The 22162-nt window shown below is 38.3% G+C and overlaps 1 protein-coding gene across 1 annotated transcript in view; it reads left to right on the top strand.

Moving 5' to 3' along the window:
- The first annotated feature begins 533 nt into the window (after nucleotides 1–533).
- herc4 (HECT and RLD domain containing E3 ubiquitin protein ligase 4) overlaps nucleotides 534–22162 on the top strand; it is a 107191-nt gene continuing 85562 nt past the window's right edge. Inside the window, exons 1-2 of the mRNA XM_053501252.1 lie at nucleotides 534–729; nucleotides 21371–21633. Of these exons, the coding sequence (XP_053357227.1) occupies nucleotides 21408–21633 (226 nt within the window). The 5' untranslated portion in view covers nucleotides 534–729; nucleotides 21371–21407. The remainder of the gene's footprint in view (nucleotides 730–21370; nucleotides 21634–22162) is intronic.

The raw sequence follows: 22162 nt of genomic DNA, 5'->3' as shown, positions 1-22162 counted from the left end.
GCACCCTGTAAAGTACACTTTGGAATGGAACGCAGCATCTGGGTTTTTTTTAGGTCTTCACATACTCAAAAACATTTTTAACCTGAGTGGCGTTGGCTTTTTAGAGGATTTTTACATTATAAATATATTTCATTTATTTATTCTGCATTTGTTATGGATGTGTTATTATACAGAAAAAGGGGGCCCCTTTTTTTGCTTTTATTCAGATTTTGTTTCCTGTGTTTTGTTTTCTTTTTAAATATTTTTTTATAAGTATAATAATAACAATATGGTGGATAAATATTTTATAATAAATGTAATATCTATAATTGCTATTTTTCCCCTGGTGTGTTATTTATTTATTTATTTTCTGTGTATTTTTTGCCATATGGTGCTCTTTGTTATCCTCCCTGGCTACGTGGTTTGTATTGTATGCTGTTTTTTAGCCCAAAAAATTTATAAATTATTATTTGGGTGCCCACGTGATGTGCAATACGCATGCGCAAACACTTCCTGTTCCGCGTTTTTTCAGTAAACCTTGTCGTCATATCCGGGATATGTCCAGAACATTATAGAAATACCTTCGCGTGCTTTCTATTTACGAAATTGTGGGTGTCATTCTCCACGTTATCAACTACCTTGTTTTGAGGATTTTTTTGACAGGACAACCCTTCTCATGCCCACAACATTCTTATTATTTTTTTAGGAGTTTATGGTTTAGAGCACCAAGCTGCCACTGATTAACAACAGGTAAACACCATCTATAAATGCTAGTTTTAGAGATTACGCGAATACTTTTTGCGCGCTTTGTACAAAACGTACACGAACAACACAAAAAGTGATATTTTGTGACGCTGTTTCGCTGTTAGAATTGTTTGCTTGGCGATTGTTTTGCACAGTTAGCATGCATGCAATGTTAATGAAACATTCATACAACACTCACACATTAATGTTAATTGAGTTGTTTTGTTGTTATTTATGGAAAAACTACCTGATTTTCTCTCAAATACATATGACTTACGTACAAACGAGTGTTACAGTAATTATTTTAGCTCTCCTTTTTAACACATTGCGGGGATGCTCACTTACGTGTATGTAGCTAATCAGCTAGTTATTTTAAAATGAAATGTAAAATGTAGCGTATGGCAGAGGAAGAGCCCAGACTTAAACAGCTTCAATAATAGACCACAGTTTGTAGTTTATCAATTTTCTCTCGAACGCTGTTGAACGCTTGGACTAAACATGTTTCTTTCACACCGTCGAGGGATTTCTAAAAACTTGTTTAAAAATGCAAAGTAGTAGCAGTGATCTCCTATTTTCTGGTTGTTTTTTCATAACAATGCCTTTGCTTCAGGTTTGCCACACACACATGCTGGGTGGTATATCGTTTTATAAGACATTGATTGAGACAATACCAAATACTGTGTAGCGATAGTTTATTTTAAAGCTTTGACAGCATTTGCATCTATCTTTTCTCTCACTCTTCATGCAGTGCCATCAACACTCCTATGTTTGGGCATAAAATCTGGTGTTCTTATGATCTATGCTGTCTCGATTAAATATGCTATTGCTTGAGAAATTATTGCGTTCTGCCCTTAAAGTAAGTAGTATGTAGTCATTCATGCTGCAGAGGCTTGAAGTGGTTTTAGAAGTAACAGTTGTTCTTGTCTCATTTTCTGCTCTCAGTGCTATTCATCTGTCATTTGGGTGGTTGTGTGCTGTGTTAAGAGGGGTTGAGCTTGCTGCATGTAAGCTTAAAGCAGTGTGTGTAACCTTTTAGGGCATGTGATAAAACTGGTGTGATTAAAAAAAAATAGTGTAACAGGAGCATAATTCGTTCCGGAAGTGGGCTCGTATTTCAAAACACCCTTAACACTAGAAGCGCCGAGCAGCGGTCATTTGACCGCAAGGGGGTAAAAAAAATAAAAATACTACTTCACACTCGATCAAATTCCAGGACCCTCCTTCCATGACTTTTCCTAGATCTGTGAGCTTAATCACCCTGTATGCTTAAATTTTTTAAATCGCACCAGTAAAAGCCAGTATGAAGCTATTTTGCTCTTATTTACGTGAAATCGCTGACAGCTGCGCGGCGGTCATGCCGTTTCCTGCCTTTTCCAACCTGCGATTCTCATTTCTCTCAGCAGATGGCGCAAGGGATCGCGCATATTATTTATGCGTCATTCAGTGCGTATATGTAACTATCTCAGGTTTTATTCCATATATGCAGTTTATATATATATATATATATATATATATATATATATATATATGCTTCTGTAAAATATCGAAAATTCGCCATTCGTTCTGGCGTTGATAATCAGCGATATTTTATGAGGACATTTAGGGGATTTCGCTTTACTTAATTTTATAAGGTTTTGAGAAAATTAATTAGTTTGTTCGTTCTGTTAGAAGATCCCATGAAATTATCTCTAAAACAATATTGTTTTACATATTACATATGTAATGGCCCCTCCTGAAGATATAAAGCCTCATTATTGAATTTGAATAAATCAGATCTACAGCAGATAATAAACTATGCTATGTCATAACCGAAGCAAACACCACGTTTATGCCTCGTTTCGTTCAGTGTTGCTAGGCAACGGACCACGCGCCTAATCGGCGGGAACGTGGATCACGGCCGCGGTGTATTATAAACCTGTGGAATGTTTCACTGCTTATGTTCATGTAATAAAAGCGAGGGAAATGTGGAAGTGATGTGTGGCCACTGAATGAGAACTAAATCAAAGATTTCGGTAACTACACTGAGTGTAACATCTGCATAGTGACACTGAACAGCTGAACACCTTCACTTTTCCGTTTACTTCTGAGAAACGAAAAGCTGTATTTTGTTTGTTCATATTTAGAATGTTTATAAAAGTACACGAAGTAGGCGCGCGCGCACAGACAGACACAAACACACACACACACCTCCCCTGAGCCCTCGGTCAACATCTAATGACCGTCGATATGCAAATAAGTCAAGACGTAGCCTAACGTGGTGTCGTGTCGGATTTCAGCGGTCACGGAGAGGAAAGACTTTGAAGCAGTTGCAGCGTTTGATCATGAGTTTCAGCTGAAACTGATTCTATACATGCAACAGAAAATGTAGATGCAGATTCCAAATGTATAAAGATGCATGCTATATATATATATATATATATATATATATATATATATATATATATATTCCGCTTCAGCGTGTTTCTTAATCTTTCCCTATATATATATATATATATATATATATATATATGTACTTTTTAAATAAAATCGCTATTACTTGACCCTGAAGTTTAGTTTAACACACAAAAACTGAAAAGTCCTTTCTGGTAAATCAACTGCATATGTAGTTTATTTACAGCAATTCATTAATAAAATGAATATACATTGTACAGTACAAGGTAAACACGAGAAAGATTACAAAATAAAAAAACAAACAGTGTCTTATTTTTATAAACAGCTTATACTGTGCGTCGAGATGCTGAAATCCCTTGCATGTTGCCCCTCAATTTTGTGCTTCCATTTCAAGTGAAGAGATATTTGACCGACAGCTTAGAACAAAAGAACTGTAGGTGTGATCACAACCCCCTCCGAACGACCGTGCCATCAATCACTGACCACCTCAGAAGTTCCCTCCAATGTATGCTGATGTTTTGCAAGTATTTTTGCAAAACTATGGCACTCTCTTGAGAGGTGGTTGGAATGTGTTATTCATTTATTTATTCTATACAAGGGCACTAACTACACAGACCAAACTGTTACCTTATTTTATTCTTATACTCATCGCTGTGCTTGTTGTAACTAAAAAACGCTGCAACTGCTTCAGATGAGGTGTGTGCGCGCGCGCTGCAGCCTGTGAATGAATACGCACAGCAGAGGGACAGAGACATGAGAGACATCTAATACCGTATTGTGTAGTGTCCCTTTTTCAGCGGATTTCTCTGCTACCGCGGATCAGTTTATCAACTTGTAATATATTAATTTTAGGATTATATTAACATGTGCAGACATTTAGTTGAGGGGGCGCTGCCCCTCTTGCCCCTGAATAGAGCCAGCCTCGATTACACACACATACACACACACACACACATATATATATATATATATAGCATGCATCGAATACACACACACACACACACACATATATATATATATATATATATATATATATATATATATATAGCATGCATTTTTACGTTAGGCTACGTCTTGACTCATTTGCAGATGTTGACCGAGAGCTCAGGGGAGGTGTGTGTGTGTGCGCGCGCGCCTACTTCGTGTACTTTTATAAACATTCTAAATATAAACAAACAAAATACAGCTTTTTTTTCTCAGAAGTAAACGGAAAAGTGAAGGTGTTCAGCTGTTTAGTGTCACTATGCAGATGTTACACTCACCGAAATCTTTGATTTAGTTCTCATTCAGTGGCCACACATCACTTCCACATTTCCCTCGCTTTTATTACATGAACATAAGCAGTGAAACATTCCGCAGGTTTATAGTACCCCGCGGCCAAGTGAACCACGTTCCCGCCGATTAGGCGCGTGGTCCGTTGCCTAGCAACACTGAACGAAACGAGGCATAATCGTGGTGTTTGCTTCGGTTATGACATAGCATAGTTTATTATCTGCTGTGGTAGATCTGATTTATTCAAATTTAATATTGTTTCAGCGATAATTTCACGGAAGCGAGTTCAGAACTAAATCGCTGCTCCGAAACGTTCAGAAGCTTCCAATAGAATGAACAAACTAATAAATTTTCTCCATACGATATAAAATTAAGTAGAGCTTTCCTTCTTGTTATAGTACGAAGCCCCTAGATGGACAAAGGAGGAGAAAAAACGGCAGAAAAAAGTCAAAAACTTTGGGTTATAATTCCAAACATGACTTGTTTTTTTCCCTCTGACTTGTTTTTTTCCCTTCCTTTGTCCCCTTAGAGACTCTGTAGTAGGTTTTCTCAGTTGAATATGAAAAAAAGATACCGCTGATTATCAACGCGGGAATGAATGGCGCATTGTTCAAGTGCAAGTTGATCTTGGAGCTAAACTATTTGCGCTTGGTGAAAGCGCCATCTAGCGATCATTGTGTGTCAGCAGCAGCTTTCCATTCAAAACAATAGGCGGTCAAATGACCGCTGAACCGCGTTATTAGTAGGTGACACTGGCGCGGCGCTTCTAGTGTTAAACAAATCAAATTTTCCCATAAGAAATAATAGAAACTCTAACTATTCGTTTCACAGCCCCCAAAAAATACATAAAAATAATAAAAAAAAACAAACAAAAACAAATTAACCTGCACTTTACCTTTAAAAAAAATAAAAATATAAAAATAAATCCTGACAGATAAGTGTTTTCGTTTGTGCGCGCAGGTGCTGTGTATGTATGTGTGTGTGAATCCAACACATACATACATACATACACAAAGAGCAGGCTGAGTCTTAAGCAGAGAGAGAAAAAGAATTTTTAACTTCTCTGAAACTTACTGTTGCTTTACATGCATGCTGTACACACACGCATACAGACACAAAATAAAATGTTTTACGCACCCACATGTGGTCACAGTGTTAGAGTACATGCATGCATGGATGTTAGTTATACCTACACTACGCCCCAGCAGGGAAGACAATTACCCACAATTCCGCAGTGCAAGAAAGAGAAAAAACGTTATTTGCTGTATGAGCGCTGCTGGTGTTGGGGAGCTGCTTTTCATTGATGGTATCATGAACTCAACAATGTACTGCTCTATACTGAAGGAGAAGGTGCTGCCATCACTCTTTGCACTTGGTCGTCGTGCACTTTTCCGACACGACAATGATCCAAAACACATATCGAAAGCTACTGTTGCATTTCTGTAGAAGAACAGGGTAAAGGTGATTGAATGGCCAAGTATGTCTCCTGATCTGAACTCATTGGAACACCTGTGGGGAATTCTGAAGCGACAAGTTGAGCATCATTCTCCATCCACCATCCAGGCTCTAAAAGAGGTTATTCTTGAAGAATGAAAAAGATAAATGTTGCAATATGTCACCAACTTGCTCATTCCATGCCTAGAAGCCTGTGCTGTCCTTAAAAATCACGGCGCTCATACAAAATACTAGATGTAGTAGTTTTTGTTGCGGGGTGTATTCATTTTTGCTTCAAAAGTAAAATTGAAGATTTTGTGATCTAAGCAATATTATTAACCTTAATTTCATGTTATGGAGTTAAACAAGTGTTCAATAAAACTCAGCCTTGTGAAAATTTTGGGAATTGTTTTTGTTGTTCAACGAGCTACTGATTAAATTCGTACTTTTTAAAGGGAGTGTACTCATTTATGCTGAGCACTGTACAGACATGCATACAGTTGCAAGAAAAGTATGTGAACCCTTTGGGATTACGTGAAGTTTTGCATGAATTGGTCATAAAATGTGCTCTGATCTTCATCCAAGTCACAACAATAGAAAAACACTGTTTGCTTAAAATAAAACTACACAAACATTATATGGTTTCATGTTTTCTTTTGAACATAACGTCAAAATTTACAGTGCAGGGTGGAAAAAGTATGTGAACCTTTGGACCTAATAACTGGTTGACCCTCCTTTGGCAGCAATAACCTCAGCCAAACGTTTCCTGAAGTTGCAGATCAGACTGCACAATGATCTGGAATGATTTTGGACCACTCCTCTTCACAAAAGTGTAGCAATATTTTTGTAATGTCTGGTGTGAATCGCTCTCTAAAGGTTATGCCACAGCATTTAAATCGGGTTGAGGTCAGGATTTTGACTGGGCCGCTCCAGAAGGCGTATTTTGTTCTGTTTAAGCCATCTTTTGTTGAATTACTTGTATGCTTTGGGTCATTGTTCTGTTGCATCACCCTTCCTCTGCGGAGCTTTAGTTAATGGACAGATGGTCTTACGTTTTTCTGCAAAATGTCTTGATAAACTCTGGAATGCTTCCTCCGCCATGTTGAGTGGGGATTAGGTTTTGATGTTGGTGTGCTGTTCCTTTTTTTCTCCACACATAGTGTTGTGTGTTTTTTTTCCAAACAACTCAATTTTGGTTTTATCTGTCCACAGAATATTCTGCCAGTAGTGTTGTGGAACATCCAGGTGCTCTTTTGCAAACTTCAAATGTGCTGCAATATTTTTTTTGGACAGCAATGTCTTTCTCTGTGGGGTCCTCCCATGTACTCCATTTTTGTTTAATGTTTTACTTATTGCAGATGTGTCAACAAAAATGTTAGCATGTGCCAGAGATTTCTGTAAGTCTTTAGCTGACACTCCAGGATTCTTCTTTACCTCATTAAGCATTCTGCGCTGTGCTCTTGCAGTCATCTTTTAAGGACGACCACGCCTAGGAAGAGTAGCAACAGTGCTAAACTTTCTTCATTTGTAGACAGTCTGTCTTATCGTGGGCACATGAACATCAAAGCTTTTGGAGAGACTTTTGTAACCCTTTTCAGCTTCATGCTAGTCAACAATTCTTGATTGTAGGTTTTCTAAGAGCTGTTTTTCTGCGAGGCCAATATCATCACACTGATTGGACTCAAAGTTGGCTCACTCCTGGCTCCAATTAGCTCTAGTCATTAGGCTAGGGATTCATATACTTTTCCCACCCTGCTATATATATATATATTGTATGTTTATGTGAAATTTAAATAAAAAAGGTTTACTGTGTAATAAAGTCACATTAGAAGGTTAGAAATCCATTTTCTCCCTCAGCCTCTCTTATGTGTTCGCGCGTAAGTTAACAGCAAGCTGGTTCCTACACTCTCTCTCGGGACGGGAGGGGCTTCACTCACACACACAGCGTGAAACATTTGAACGGAAACACTTTATTTTTAATTTTTTGGGCTGTGGAATGAATAATTTAAGTTTCCATTATTTCTTATGGGAAAATTACATTTGGTTCACGAGTGTTTTGGAATACGAGCCCACTTTCTGAACGAATTATGGTCGTAATCCAAGGTTCCATTGTGTGTGTGATATATTATGGCAAGCCGTTTAAGAAAATATTCATGAGAGAATTGATATATTTTGATATATATATTGAATGAAAAGTCTGAGTATATTGAATAAATCTCTCTCTCTCTCGCTCTCTCTTTCTCATATTTTGAATGGATTCTGAATATATTGAATGGAGATTCTGAAAATATTTAATGAAACTATATATATTGAATTGAATTCAATTTCATTTGTATAGCGCTTTTAGCAATTGTCATTGCCGCAAAGCAGCTTTACACATATCAATGAATGAAACTCTCTATATATTGAATGAATACTGAATATATTGAATGAAACTCTATATATATATATATATATATGTTGAATGGATTCTGAGTATATTGCATGAAACTATATATTGAATGAAACTCTATATATTGAATGGATTCTGAATATATTGAATGAAACTCTCTATATATTGAATGGATTCTGAATATATTGAATTGATTCTAAATATATTGAATGGAAAGTCTGAATATTTTGAATGGATTCTGAATATATTGAATGAAAAGTCTGAATATATCTAATGAAACATGACGTCATCGAAACACAGCGCCATCTTTAGGAGGAATGAACGAGTCCGCCAGAAACTTGGTTGCTGCGATTCTGAGAAATGAAGAGATGGTCAACACGTTAGTGAGTGTATGTATGGCCCAAAGTAGTGCCGTAAGACGCACTCAATATCAGATTTTCACATTCGAATCTGGATAATAAACTGGACTGGTCAGTTAACACTAGGGCTGGGTGATATGGCTGAAAACTGTATCATGATATCAGTGTTTCATATCGGTCGGTATCGATAATTATTGATATTTTTTATGACCCATTTAAAATAAGGAGCAGGAGAAAAATATATTACATTTAAAACATTTTTATTTTAAACTTAACCGTCCTCTGATCATAGTCCCCTCAGTTATCAAGACAGAAATGTCAATAACCATGGAAAACTCAAATAATTAAAATGTAAACATAAGTCTAATGTCACAATGAACACTTAACAATTATTTCTTAACATTTAGGGTGCAAAATGAAAGAAAATGTAAGAAATGCTTAATAAATTGTAATAAAATAGTGCAAAGTGCATTTTCTGCTTATGAAGAGAAATCCAGCAGACCAGCATGAGACAACAATATGGCGCAACCAAACATGATACATGTTACATGATTGGCGTTAGCGTATCACTCCCTACATTGCTTGGTTACCAGAGAGCGAGTGCCTTTGTTAATGCAACTGTCACGGGTAGAGATGCTCCGATCAGCATTTTTGGGGCCGATTACCGATCACCAAGATTATGATCTGCCAATTGAGTTTCAGGGGAATGGGAATCTTTTATCTACAATCTAGCAGAGATGTAGTTGAGTAACAACTACATCAGATCCAAAAAAAAAAAAATGCAAGCCTGTATTTTATTGAATTAGGTTCGTTTCCAATAAACTTTCCAATTAAGTATTTCTAATCAATTAAGTATTTCTAATACTTAATTAAATAAAATACATAAATAAGTAATTAAATACTCATCGAAGACACGTCGTAGAAAAGAAATGTTGCACGCGCGTGCAGACAGAGTTGAGCGCGCACAGAGAACCCGTTGAGTGAGCAGGGGATAAACTGCACGAGTGCTTTGTCTGCTTTTGTAGCGTGGCTAGTAAACCGAAACGCGGAAATAGCGCGAACAGGCAGGATAACCACGAAAGTTATTGTAAGAACTCTCTCACGCCGAGAGCAAGAGTTTACACAATTCCGCGTTCTAGCAACTCACATTCAATAAGGAATTGGACCCCAAATTGTTAGTACTCTCATAAGATCCGGCGAAGCGTCGGAAACGGCATGGACAGACTGAAGCGCCATCTTGTCTCCTTTTATGCTTCCTGAATCGCGACCGTACTACTTCAGGGTCCTATATCGTTATTGTTATACATATCGTTATCGTTTTATCGCCCAGGCCTAGTTAACACAATGGCCTTCTACAAGAAAGGACAGAGCAGGTTGTACTTTCTGAGAAGGCTCAGATCTTTCAACATCTGTAATACCATTCTTCGGATGTTTTACAAATCTGTAGTGGCGAGTGTTGTCTTCTTTGCTGTGGTCTGCAACATAAAAGCGGCAGACAGAAACAGACTGGACAAGGTCATTAGAAGGGCCGGATCTGTCCTGGGTTTGGATCCGGACTCTGTTGATGTCGTGGCAAGGAGGAGGATCCTGTCCAAAATACGCACAATCTTAAACAATCCTTCTTACCCTCTATACAGAGTTCTCACCGACCAGAGGAGCAACTTCAGCCAGAGACTAATTATGACCAGGTGTTCTACAGAGCGCCACAGGAGATCTTTTCTCCCCATGGCCATAAAATTATATAACTCTTCTCTGTAGCATTTTCACTACAGGCCAGTGACTGTCAGTAGTTCCTGGTTAATAACATTTTACACTTTGACACTTCTGTTCACACAACTCAATGTTCTAAGTGCAATATCCGATTATAATTTACTTGTGCAGTACTTATTTTCACTTACACTACAGTTCTTGTGCAATATGTATATAAATTATATGCCAGAGCTAATTCTATTCTATTCTATTTTTCTTTATATTTTTACATTTCTATTTCTTTAATTTTAATTTCCTTTCTAATATATATATATATTTTTTTCAAATCTAACTTTACTTGCTTCCCGGTAAATTAAACTGAGCAACTGTATAACCAAGAGCAATTTCCCTCTGGGATTAATAAAGTTCTTTGAACCTTGAATACGTTTAAACCCACCACAAGTTATTATTTTTTCCTCCCTAATGTGTCACAGGTGTGTTTGGTTTTCACAGTTAATTTGCGTTGTATTAAAGCCCGGTGTTTCGTTGTGAAGTAGGCTATTACGGTCAGTTTCTTTGTGGCTTGCTCTAATTAATTTCGCCCTCTGTGAATGTTCTTGGCTGCGAGTTCGCCTTAAGCCTAATTCTGTTTTTTGCACATAAACTGGACTCTTCTTAACTGTTTCTGCTTGATTGCCTTTGTTTTTGGTTTGAATACGAATCAGTGAGTGTTACCATCTTCACTCTCGCTACTAAACATCACTTTATACAACACTAGTGTAAGTACTTGGACGTGGAAAAGAGGAGGAAATGGACTTTGGGCCGTACACGCACTCACTAACGTGTTGACCATCTCTTCATTTCTCAGAATTGCAGCAACCAAGTTTCTCGCGGACTTGCTCATTCCTCCTAAAGATGGCGCTGTGTTTCGATGACGTCATGTTTCATTCAATATATTCGAAGTCTATTCAATATATTTTGAATTCATTCAATATATTTTGAATCGATTCAATATATTTTGAATCGATTCAATATATTCGGAATCCATTCAATATATTCAGAATCCATTCAATATAAATAGTTTCATTCAGTGTATTCAGAATCCATTCTATATATTTAGAATCCATTCAATATATTCAGAGTTTCATTCAATATATTCAGAATCCCTCAATATATATATATATAGTTTCATTTAATATATTCAGAATCCATTCAATATATTCCGAATCCACTTGATATATTCAGAATCCATTCAATATATATATATATATATAGTTTCATTCATTATATTCAGAATCCATTCAATATATTCAGAATCCATTTAATATTTATAGTTTCAATTAATATATTCAGAATTCATTCAATATATAAAGTTTCATTCAATATATTCAGAATCCATTCAATATATAGAGTTTCATTTAATATATTCAGAATCTATTCAATATATAGAGAGTTTCATTTAATATATTCAGAATCGATTCAATATATTTAGATCCATTCAATATATAGAGAGTTTTATTCAATATATTCTGAATCCATTTAATATATTCAGAGTTTCATTTAATATATTCAGAATCCATTCAATATACACTCAACAAAAATATAAACGCAACACCTTTGTTTCTGCTCCGATTTTTCATGAGATGGACTTAAAGATCTAAAATTCATTCCAGATACACAATATTACCATTTCTCTCAAACATTGTTCACAAATCAGCCTAAATGTGTGATAGTGAGCACTTCTGCTTTGCTGAGATAATCCATCCCACCTCACAGGTGTGCCACATCAAGATGCTGATCTGACATCATGAGTAGTGCACAGGTGTACCTTATACTGCCCACAATAAAAGGCCACCCTGGAATGTGCAGTTTTGTCTCACAGCAAAATGCCACAGATGCCACAAGCATTGAGGAAGTGTGCAATTGGCATGCTGACAGCAGGAATGTCAACCAGATCTGTTGCTCGTGCATTGAATGTTCATTTCTCCACCATAAGCCGTCTCCAAAGGCGTTTCAGAGAATATGGCAGTACATCCAACCGGCCTCACAACCGCAGACCACGCGTAACCACACCAGCCCAGGACCTCCACATCCAGCAGGTTCACCTCCAAGATCGTCTGAGACCAGCCACTTAGACAGCTGCTGAAACAATTGGTTTGCATAACCAAACAATTTCTGCACAAACTGTCAGAAACCGTTTCAGGGAAGCTCAACTGCATGCTCGTCGTCCTCATCGGGGTCATGACCTGACTCCAGCTCGTCGCCGTAACAGACTTGAGTGGGCAAATGCTCACATTCGATGGCGTCTGGCACGTTGGAGAGGTGTTTTCTTCACAGATGAATCTCGGTTTACATTGTTCAGGGCAGATGGCAGACAGCGTGTGTGGCGTCGTGTGGGTGAGCGCTTTGCTGATGTCAATGTTGTGGATCGAGTGGCCCGTGGTGGTGGGGTTATGGTATGGGCAGGCATCTGTTATGGACGAAGAACATAGGTACATTTTATTGAGGGCATTTTGAATGCACAGAGATACTGTGATGAGATCCTGAGGCCCATTGTTGTGCCATACATCCATGAACATCACCTCATGTCTCAGCAAGATAATGCACGGCCCCATGTTGCAAGGATCTGTACACAGTTCTTGGAAGCTGAAAATGTCCCAGTTCTTGCATGGCCAGCATACTCACCGGACATGTCACCGGTTGAGCATGTTTGGGATGTGCTTGACCGGCGTATACGACAGCGTGTACCAGTTCCCACTAATATCCAACAACTTCGCACAGCCATTGAAGAGGAGTGGACCAACATTCCACAGGCCACAATTGACAATCTGATAAACTCTATGCAAAGAAGATGTGTTGCACTGCATGAGGCAAATGGTGGTCACACCAGATACTGACCGGTTCTGAGTCCCCAGACCCCCAATAAAGCAAAAAACTGCACATTTCAGGGTGGCCTTTTATTGTGGGCAGTATAAGGTACACCTGTGCACTACTCATGATGTCAGATCAGCATCTTGATGTGGCACACCTGTAAGGTGGGATGGATTATCTCAGCAAAGCAGAAGTGCTCACTATCACACATTTAGACTGATTTGTGAACAATGTTTGAGAAAAATGGTAGTATTGTGTATCTGGAATGAATTTTAGATCTTTAAGTCCATCTCATGAAAAATCGGAGCAGAAACAAAGGTGTTGCGTTTATATTTTTGTTGGGTGTATATAGAGTTTCATTCAATATATTCAGACTTTCCATTCAATATATTCAGAATCCATTCAATATATTTAGAGTTCCATTTAATATATTTAAAATCCATTTAATATATATAGAGTTTCATTATATATATTCAGACTTTTCATTCAATTCTCTCATGAATATTTTCCTAAACGGCTTGCCATAATATATACAGCGGTGTGAAAAACTATTTGCCCCCTTCCTGATTTCTTATTCTTTTGCATGTTTCTGCTCATCAAAAACTGTTAACTATTAGTCAAAGATAACATAATTGAACACAAAATGCAGTTTTTAAATGAAGGTTTACATTATTAAGGGAGAAAAAAACTCCAAATCTACATGGCCCTGTGTGAAAAAGTGATTGCCCCCCTTGTTAAAAAATAACTTAACTGTGGTTTATCACACCTGAGTTCAATTTCTGTAGTCACCCCCAGGCCTGATTACTGCCACACCTGTTTCAATCAAGAAATCCCTTAAATAGGAGCTACCTGACACAGAAAAGGAGACCAAAAGCACCTCAAAAGCTAGACATCATGCCAAGATCCAAAGAAATTTAGGAGGAAATGAGAACAAAAGTAATTAAGATCTATCAGTCTGGTAAAGGTTATAAAGCCATTTCTAAAGCTTTAGGACTCCAGCGAACCACAGTGAGAGCCATTATCCACAAATGGCAAAAACATGGAACAGTGGTGAACCTTCCCAGCAGTGGCCGGCCGAGCAAAATTACACCAAGAGCGCAGAGACAACTGATCCGAGAGGCCACAAAAGACCCCAGGACAACATCTAAAGAACTGCAGGCCTCACTTGCCTCAATTAAGGTCAGTGTTCACGACTCCACCATAAAAAAGAAACCGGGCAAAAACGGCCTGCATGGCAGATTTCCAAGGCGCAAACCACTTTTAAGCAAAAAGAACATTGAGGGTTGTTTCAATTTTGCTAAAAAACATCTCAATGATTGCCAAGACTTTGGGGAAAATACCTTGTGGACCGACGAGACAAAAGTTGAACTTTTTGGAAGGTGCGTGTCCTGTTACATCTGGCGTAAAAGTGTGAAACACAGCATTTTAGAAAAGAACATCATACCAACAGTAAAATATGGTGGTGATAGTGTGATGGTCTGGGGTTGTTTTGCTGCTTCAGGACCTGGAAGGCTTGCTGTGATAGATGAAACCATGAAACCCTCAACAATTCTGCAAAGATGAGTGGACCAAAATTCCTCCAGAGCGCTGTAAAAGACTTGTTGCAAGTTATCGCAAATGCTTGATTGCAGTTATTGCTGCTAAGGGTGGCCCAATCAGTTATTAGGTTCAGGGGGCAGTTACTTTTTCGCACAGGGCCATGTAGGTGTGGATTTTTTTTTTTTTCCCTAAATAATAAAAACCATCATTTAAAAACTGCATTTTGTGTTTACTAGTGTTATCTTTGACTAATAGTTAAATGTGATTGATGATCAGAAACATTTAAGTGTGACAAACATGCAAAAGAATAAGAAATCAGGAAGGGGGCAAATAGTTTTTCACACCACTGTATACACAGTCGTGGCCAAAAGTTTTTAGAATTACACAAGTATTGGAAATTGGAAAAATTGCTGCTTAAGTTTTTATAATAGCAATTTGCATATATTCCAGAATGGTATGAAGAGTGATCAGATGAATTGCATAATCCTTCTTTGACATGAAAATTAACTTAATCCCCCAAAAAACTTTCCACTGCATTTCATTGCTGTCATTAAAGGACCTGCTGAGATCATTTCAGTAATCGTCTTGTTAACTCAGGTGAGAATGTTGACGAGCACAAGGCTGGAGATCATTATGTCAGGCTGATTGGGTTAGAATGGCAGACTTGACGAGTTAAAAGGAGGGTGATGCTTGAAATCATTGTTCTTCCATTGTTAGCTATGGTGACCTGCAAATCATTGCGTTGCAAAAAAATGGATTTACAGGCAAGGATATTGTGGCTACTAGGATCATCAAGAACTTCAAAGAAAGAGGTTCAATTCGTGTTAAGAAGGCTTCGGGTCATCCAAGAAAGTCCAGGAATGGCAGCAGGAAGGTGTGGGAGCATCTGCACGCACAGTAAGTATGGTGAATGGACTGCTGAGGACTAGGGCAAAGTCATATTCTCAGATGAAGCCTCTTTCCGATTGTTTGGGGCATCTGGAAAAAGGCTTGTCCAGAGAAGAAAAGGAGAGCGCTACCATCAGTCCTGTGTCATGCCAACAGTAAAGCATCTTGAGACCATTCATGTGTGGTGTTGCTTCTCATCCAATTTTGCCCAAAAACACAGCCATGAATAAAGAATGGTACCAAAACATCCTTCAGCAGCAACTTCTTACAACAATCCAACAACAGTTTGGTGAAGGACAATGCATTGTCCAGCACGATAGAGCACCGTGCCATAAGGCATGGCTCGGGGACCAAAATGTTGAAATTTTGGGTCCATGGCCTGGAAACTCCCCAGATCTTAATCCCATTACGAATTTGTGGTCAATCCTCAAGAGGCGGGCGGACAAAGAAAAACCCACTAATTCTGACAAACTCCAAGAAGTGATTATAAAAGAATGGGTTGCTATCAGTCAGAATTTGGCCCAGAAGTTGATTGAGAGCATGCCCAGTCGAATTGCAGAGGTCCTGAAAAAGCAGGGCCAACACTGCAAATACTGACTCTTAATAAATGCCATAAATGTCATGTAATTGTCGATAAAAGCCTTTGAAACGTATGAAGTGCTTGTAATTATATTTCAGTACATCACAGAAACTGAAACAAAGATCTTGTTTCAGTTTCTGTGATGTACTGAAATATAATGACAAGCACGTCATTACAGTATAATTACAGTTTAGCAGCAAACTTTGTGAAAAGTAATTTGTCATTCTCAAACTTTTTGGCCACGACTGTACGTTAACGGAAAGCCTGTTTTGTCTGAAAAATTAGCAAGTCATCACTAATGACACTTGTCTGAGCACATACTAACAAATGTACTGCTGTAAAGTAAAACAAACAAATTAATTAACCTGCACTTTACCTTTGAAAAGAATTGCGACAAAGTAGTGTTTCTGTGAAGAGCAGAGAGTGTGTTTGTTTGTGTGTGTGTCCGTCACGGTGTCAAATTACGCGCGCGCACACATAGGCTGAAGCAGAGAGGGAGAGAGAAAATGGATTTTTAGCCTCTAATGAGATTTTCTTTTGCTTTACATGCGCACACACGTGTTATAAGAAACAGTACACGTGCGCTGTACACACACGTTTACAAATACATAATAAAATTTGTTTGACACACATGTGGTCACAGTGTTATAGAACAAGTCTTGGTTTACGAGCACTGAGTATCATGTATCACGCATGCGCTTCTTGTTTTGACGCTAGGGTCACGTGATCACAACTGAGCCAACGGTTTTTCTCTCTCGCGCTGCGTAATTGTGGTTAAATCGTCTCCCCTGCTGGGTCTTAGTGCCCACTGTTTACTATAACACTGACCGTGTGTGTGTATGTAAAACTTATTTTATTTTGTGTTTGTAAGTGCGCGTGTACGGTTTCTTATAACACACGTGTGTTCGCGTAAAAAGCAAAAGAAAATCTCATTAGAGGTTAAACATCTATTTCCTCTCTCCCTGTCTGTTTCTGTGTCTGTTTGTATGAAGCAGAGAGGGGGGTGCTTCTTACACACACGCACACACATGCACACACACGCACACTGTCTGTTTATGTGAAATTACAAATAGGAAAGGTTTACTGTGTAATAAAGTCTCATTAGAAGGTTAAAAATCCATTTTCTCCCTCAGCCTCTGTTATGTGTGTGCGTGCGCACGTAATTTGACAACGTGCCGGTTCATACACTCTCTCTCGGGAGGGGCTTCTCTCTCTCTCTCTCTCTCACACACAAACACACACACCACACACACATACACTTACACACACACACAGAGTGAAACACTTATCTGTCGAGATTTATTTTTACTTTTTTTAAAGGTAAGGTGCAGGTTAATTTGTTTTATTTTTACTTTATATTTATTTTTATGTAATTATTTTTTTTTGGGTTGTCGAACAAATAATTGAAGTTACCATTATTTCTTATGGGAAAATAAATTTTATTTATTTTTATATATATATATATATATATATATATATATATATATATATATATCTCTGTCTTTGGCTGTTCCCTTTCAGAGGTCGCCACAGCGAATCATCTGCCTCCATCTAACCATATCCTTTGCATCCTCTTTACCAACTAACTTCATGTCCTCTCTCACTGCATCCATAAAACTCCTCTTTGGTCTTCCCCTAGACCTCCTGCCTGGCAGTTCAAACCTCAGCATCCTTCTACCGATATATTCACCATCTCTCCTCTGAACATGTCCAAACTACCTCAATCTGGCCTCTCTGACTTTATCTCCAAAACATATAACATGGGTTGTCCCTCTGATGAACTCATTCTTAATCCTATTCATCCTTGTCACTCCCAAGGAGAACCTCAACATCTTCAGCTCTGCTACCTCCAACTCTGCCTCCTGTCTTTTTTTTAGTGCCACTATCTCTAAGCTGTAAAACAGAATTATTAGGCAAATGAGTATTTTGTCCACATCATCCTCTTTATGCATGTTGTCTTACTCCAAGCTGTATGGGCTCGAAAGCCTACAACCAATTAAGCATATTAGGTGATGTGCATCTCTGTAATGAGAACGGGTTGGTCTAATGACATCAACACCCTATATCAGGTGTGCATAATTATTAGGCAACTTCCTTTCCTTTGGCAAAATGGTTCAAAAGAAGGACTTGACAGGGTCAGAAAAGTCAAAAATAGTGAGATATCTTGCAGAGGGATGCAGCACTCTTAAAATTGCAAAGCTTCTGAAGCGTGATCATCGAACAATCAAGCGTTTCATTCAAACAGGGTCGCAAAAAGCGTGTGGAAAAACCAAGGCGCAAAATAACTGCCCATGAACTGAGAAAAGTCAAGCGTGCAGCTGCCAAGATGCCACTTGCCACCAGTTTGGCCATATTTCAGAGCTGCAACATCACTGGAGCGCCCAAAAGCACAAGGTGTGCAATACTCAGAGACATGGCCAAGGTAAGAAAGGCTGAAAGACGACCACCACTGAACAAGACACACAAGCTGAAACGTCAAGACTGGGCCAAGAAATATCTCAAGACTGATTTTTCTAAGGTTTTATGGACTGATGGAATGAGAGTAAGTCTTAATGGGCCAGATGGATGGGCCTGTGGCTGGATTGGTAAAGGGCCAGAGAGCTCCAGTCCGACTCAAACGCCAGCAAGGTGGAGGTGGAGTACTGGTTTGGGCTGGTATCATCAAAGATAAGCTTGTGGGACCTTTTCGGGTTGAGGATGGAGTCAAGCTCAACTCCCAGTCCTACTGCCAGTTTCTGGAAGACACCTTCTTCAAACAGTGGTACAGGAAGAAGTCTGCATCCTTAAAGAAAAACATGATTTTCATGCAGGACAATGCACCATCACATGCGTCCAAGTACTCCACAGCGTGGCTGGCAAGAAAGGGTATAAAAGAAGAAAAACTAATGACATTGCCTCCTTGTTCACCTGATCTGAACCCCATTGAGATCCTGTGGTCCATCATCAAATGTGAGATTTACAAGGAGGGAAAACAGTACACCTCTCTGAACAGTGTCTGGGAGGCTGTGGTTGCTGCTGCACGCAATGTTGATGGTGAACAGATCAAAACACTGACAAAATCCATGAATGGCAGGCTTTTGAGTGTCCTTGCAAAGAAAGGTTGCTATATTGGTCACTAATTTGTTTTTGTTTGTTTTTGAATGTCAGAAATGTATATTTGTGAATGTGGAGATGTTATATTGGTTTCACTGGTAAACATAAATAATTGAAATGGGTATATATTTGTTTTTTGTTAAGTTGCCTAATAATTATGCACAGTAATAGTCACCTGCACACACAGATATCCCCCTAAAATAGCTAAAACTAAAAACAAACTAAAAACTACTTCCAAAAATATTCAGCTTTGATTTTTAATGAGTTTTTTGGGTTCATTGAGAACATGGTTGTTGTTCAATAATAAAATTATTCCTCAAAAATACAACTTGCCTAATAATTCTGCACTCCCTGTAGAAGTGGTTGTGGTGGAGCAGGGAACACACTAATACATGCAGAGCAGGGGGTCTGCTGGGACCCTGGGTTGGGAAATGCTGATATAGATTATAAACAATATACAGTGGAGCCTTGGATTGCGAGTAACTTGGTCTGCGAGTGTTCTGAAAGATTAGCAATTTTTTTAAATGCATTTTAACTTGATAACGATAACCAAATAGAGCTGTTTCTGTTAGTGTGCGTGTTTGTAAAAGTCGTCCTACAAAATAGCCACCTCTCTCCTCTCGCCTTCACACATACACACACTAACGGAAAAATCACCAACTGCTCTGTTGGGATTCTTTTCAACAGTAAAGTGCAGGTTAATAACGAATCATCTGAGTTTTGTCTTGTAGGAAAATTCGCTTTGATATACAAGTGCTTTGATATACAAGCACACTTCAATCCAAGGTTTAACTGTAATTAAGGGATCACAATGTTTAGAATTATTTAGATGCATTGTATTTCAATGTTTCAATAATCTATAAGAAAGCCTTTGCTCTTAATAATGGTCTGCAAATGCTTTTTGTAGGTCTCCACAACATTTCTACAGGTCTGCTGCAGACTTTTTCCCCACTCTTTCATTGCAAAAGCTTTTAATTTTTGGAGAGTGGACGGCCCTCTCAACTCTCTCCACAAATTCTCATTTGGGGTAAGGTCAGGGCTTGGCAATTTCAGAACATTTATGTTGTTGCTCCTGAACCATTGCTTGACCACTGCTTCGGGTCATTATCCTGTGGCATGTTGAGCCACAAGGTTTTCATCCTGACATTATCCTCTTTTTCATGATACCATCTATCTTAACAAGGTAACCTTGGCAGAGAAGCATCCACATAGCATGCTTGACAAGTTGTAATGGTATTCTTAGGATTCAAGGCTTTTCCTTTCTTAAACCAAACATATGCAATATTCCTATGTCCAAAGAGTTTCAGTTAAGACTCATCTGACCAGAGGATGGATGACCAGAAGTTTAGATCTTTTAGACCAAAGGCCAGACATGCACGTACAGACACTCTGGAGCAATGTCCATGGAGGTCACCTCAACACAGGATATACTGAACCGTGGATCTAAATACCGTCCCCTGTTCGGTTGAAAGTGTCTATTAAAGCTTTGATGGTAATACAGGGTTGTTGTTTTCATTGTGGCAGATCTTCCTAGGGACTCTACAGGATACTTTGCAGATTCTGACAGTGTTGAACATTTTAAACCTCTTGATGATACTCTGTATGGTTGGTACAGGGACATCCAGTTTTTTCAATGTGCTCCTCTTTTGTTGACTTGTCAGTATGTTTTGGGTAATTGTCATGCTGGAAGTCCCATCCATGACACATCTTCAGAAGATTTCTTACTGAAGATGGCCCCATCTATTAGCCTTTTAATGCGGCAAATCGGTTTGTACCTTTAGTAGAGAAACAGCTCTAAAGCATGATGTTTTCACCTTAGTGCTTGGTTGTAGGGATGGAATTCATAAGGTCATAGCCAGCATCTTTCTTCCTCCAAACACAGTGTGTTGAGTTGATGCCAAAGAGCTTAATTTTAGTCTCATCTGACCGCAGCACTTTTTCAAAATCATCTACTTATCATCAGAATCCTAAAAAATATAGAGGAAGGTTTTTAAAAAAAATCAATATCACACATCTTACTATTTAGAATTTTAAAAACATTTGACAATTTAAAACTTAATCATGTGCTCGTTTTACATTATTTTTGAGTGTATGCTCCCCTTTATCTGTTATTATTTTTCTGTGTTTGTAATGTTACAGATTTTGAACTTGTTGAAGCTAAAGAATCACTATAACCATGCTGTGTTGGGGAAATGCCTCCTATGGCCAGCTTGGATTGGGTGGAATTGATGAAGAGATCATAGTAGAGCCCCGTAAATGCGAATTCTTTAATGGAAAAGTGGTGCGAGGTATAGGCTGTGGGAGAAAACACACAGTTTTCCTGCTTGGAGATGGAACTGTGTATACATGTGGCTGCAATGACCTGGGACAGCTGGGGCATGACAAGGCACGCAAAAAACCAGGTATGAACAGAGCAATATGCATGCCAAATTAATGAACAATTTAATTCAGTAACAAATTTATATACATACAGTATCTGTAAACATGCACAAAGTCTCTGTGGAAATGTCATTCTAAAGTACGAGCAGAATGCTTCTAAACTTATATTCTGAGGCCATAAATATCAGTCCTATAAACAAAATAATTGCAAAAATAGTTTTATTAACAAAATATAAGCTTAATTAAATCAACTTGGAGCCATCAAAACAAAATAAAACACGTGCATTTAAACATGCACTTGGCAAAACTATCATTTGATCCTTTCTATAGCTTTCATCTGAGGATTATAAGAGTAAAATAAAAATCTACATAAACGTTTGTGAAGAAATAATTACATTTAATAGTATTGTAGTCTCTCCTCGCTCTATCTTTCTCTCTCACATGCACACAAAACATCAAGTTACTATTATGGCTTTTTTAAAAATAAATTTTGACCCTTTTGCACCCAAGCATGTAGGTCTAATGAAAAAACTTTCTTTAAATTGAGAAAAA

This window comes from Clarias gariepinus, chromosome 8 (assembly GCF_024256425.1).
Source record: "Clarias gariepinus isolate MV-2021 ecotype Netherlands chromosome 8, CGAR_prim_01v2, whole genome shotgun sequence".
NCBI classification, from domain to species: Eukaryota; Metazoa; Chordata; class Actinopteri; order Siluriformes; family Clariidae; genus Clarias; species Clarias gariepinus.
This window is presented reverse-complemented; position numbering and strand designations above follow the sequence as displayed.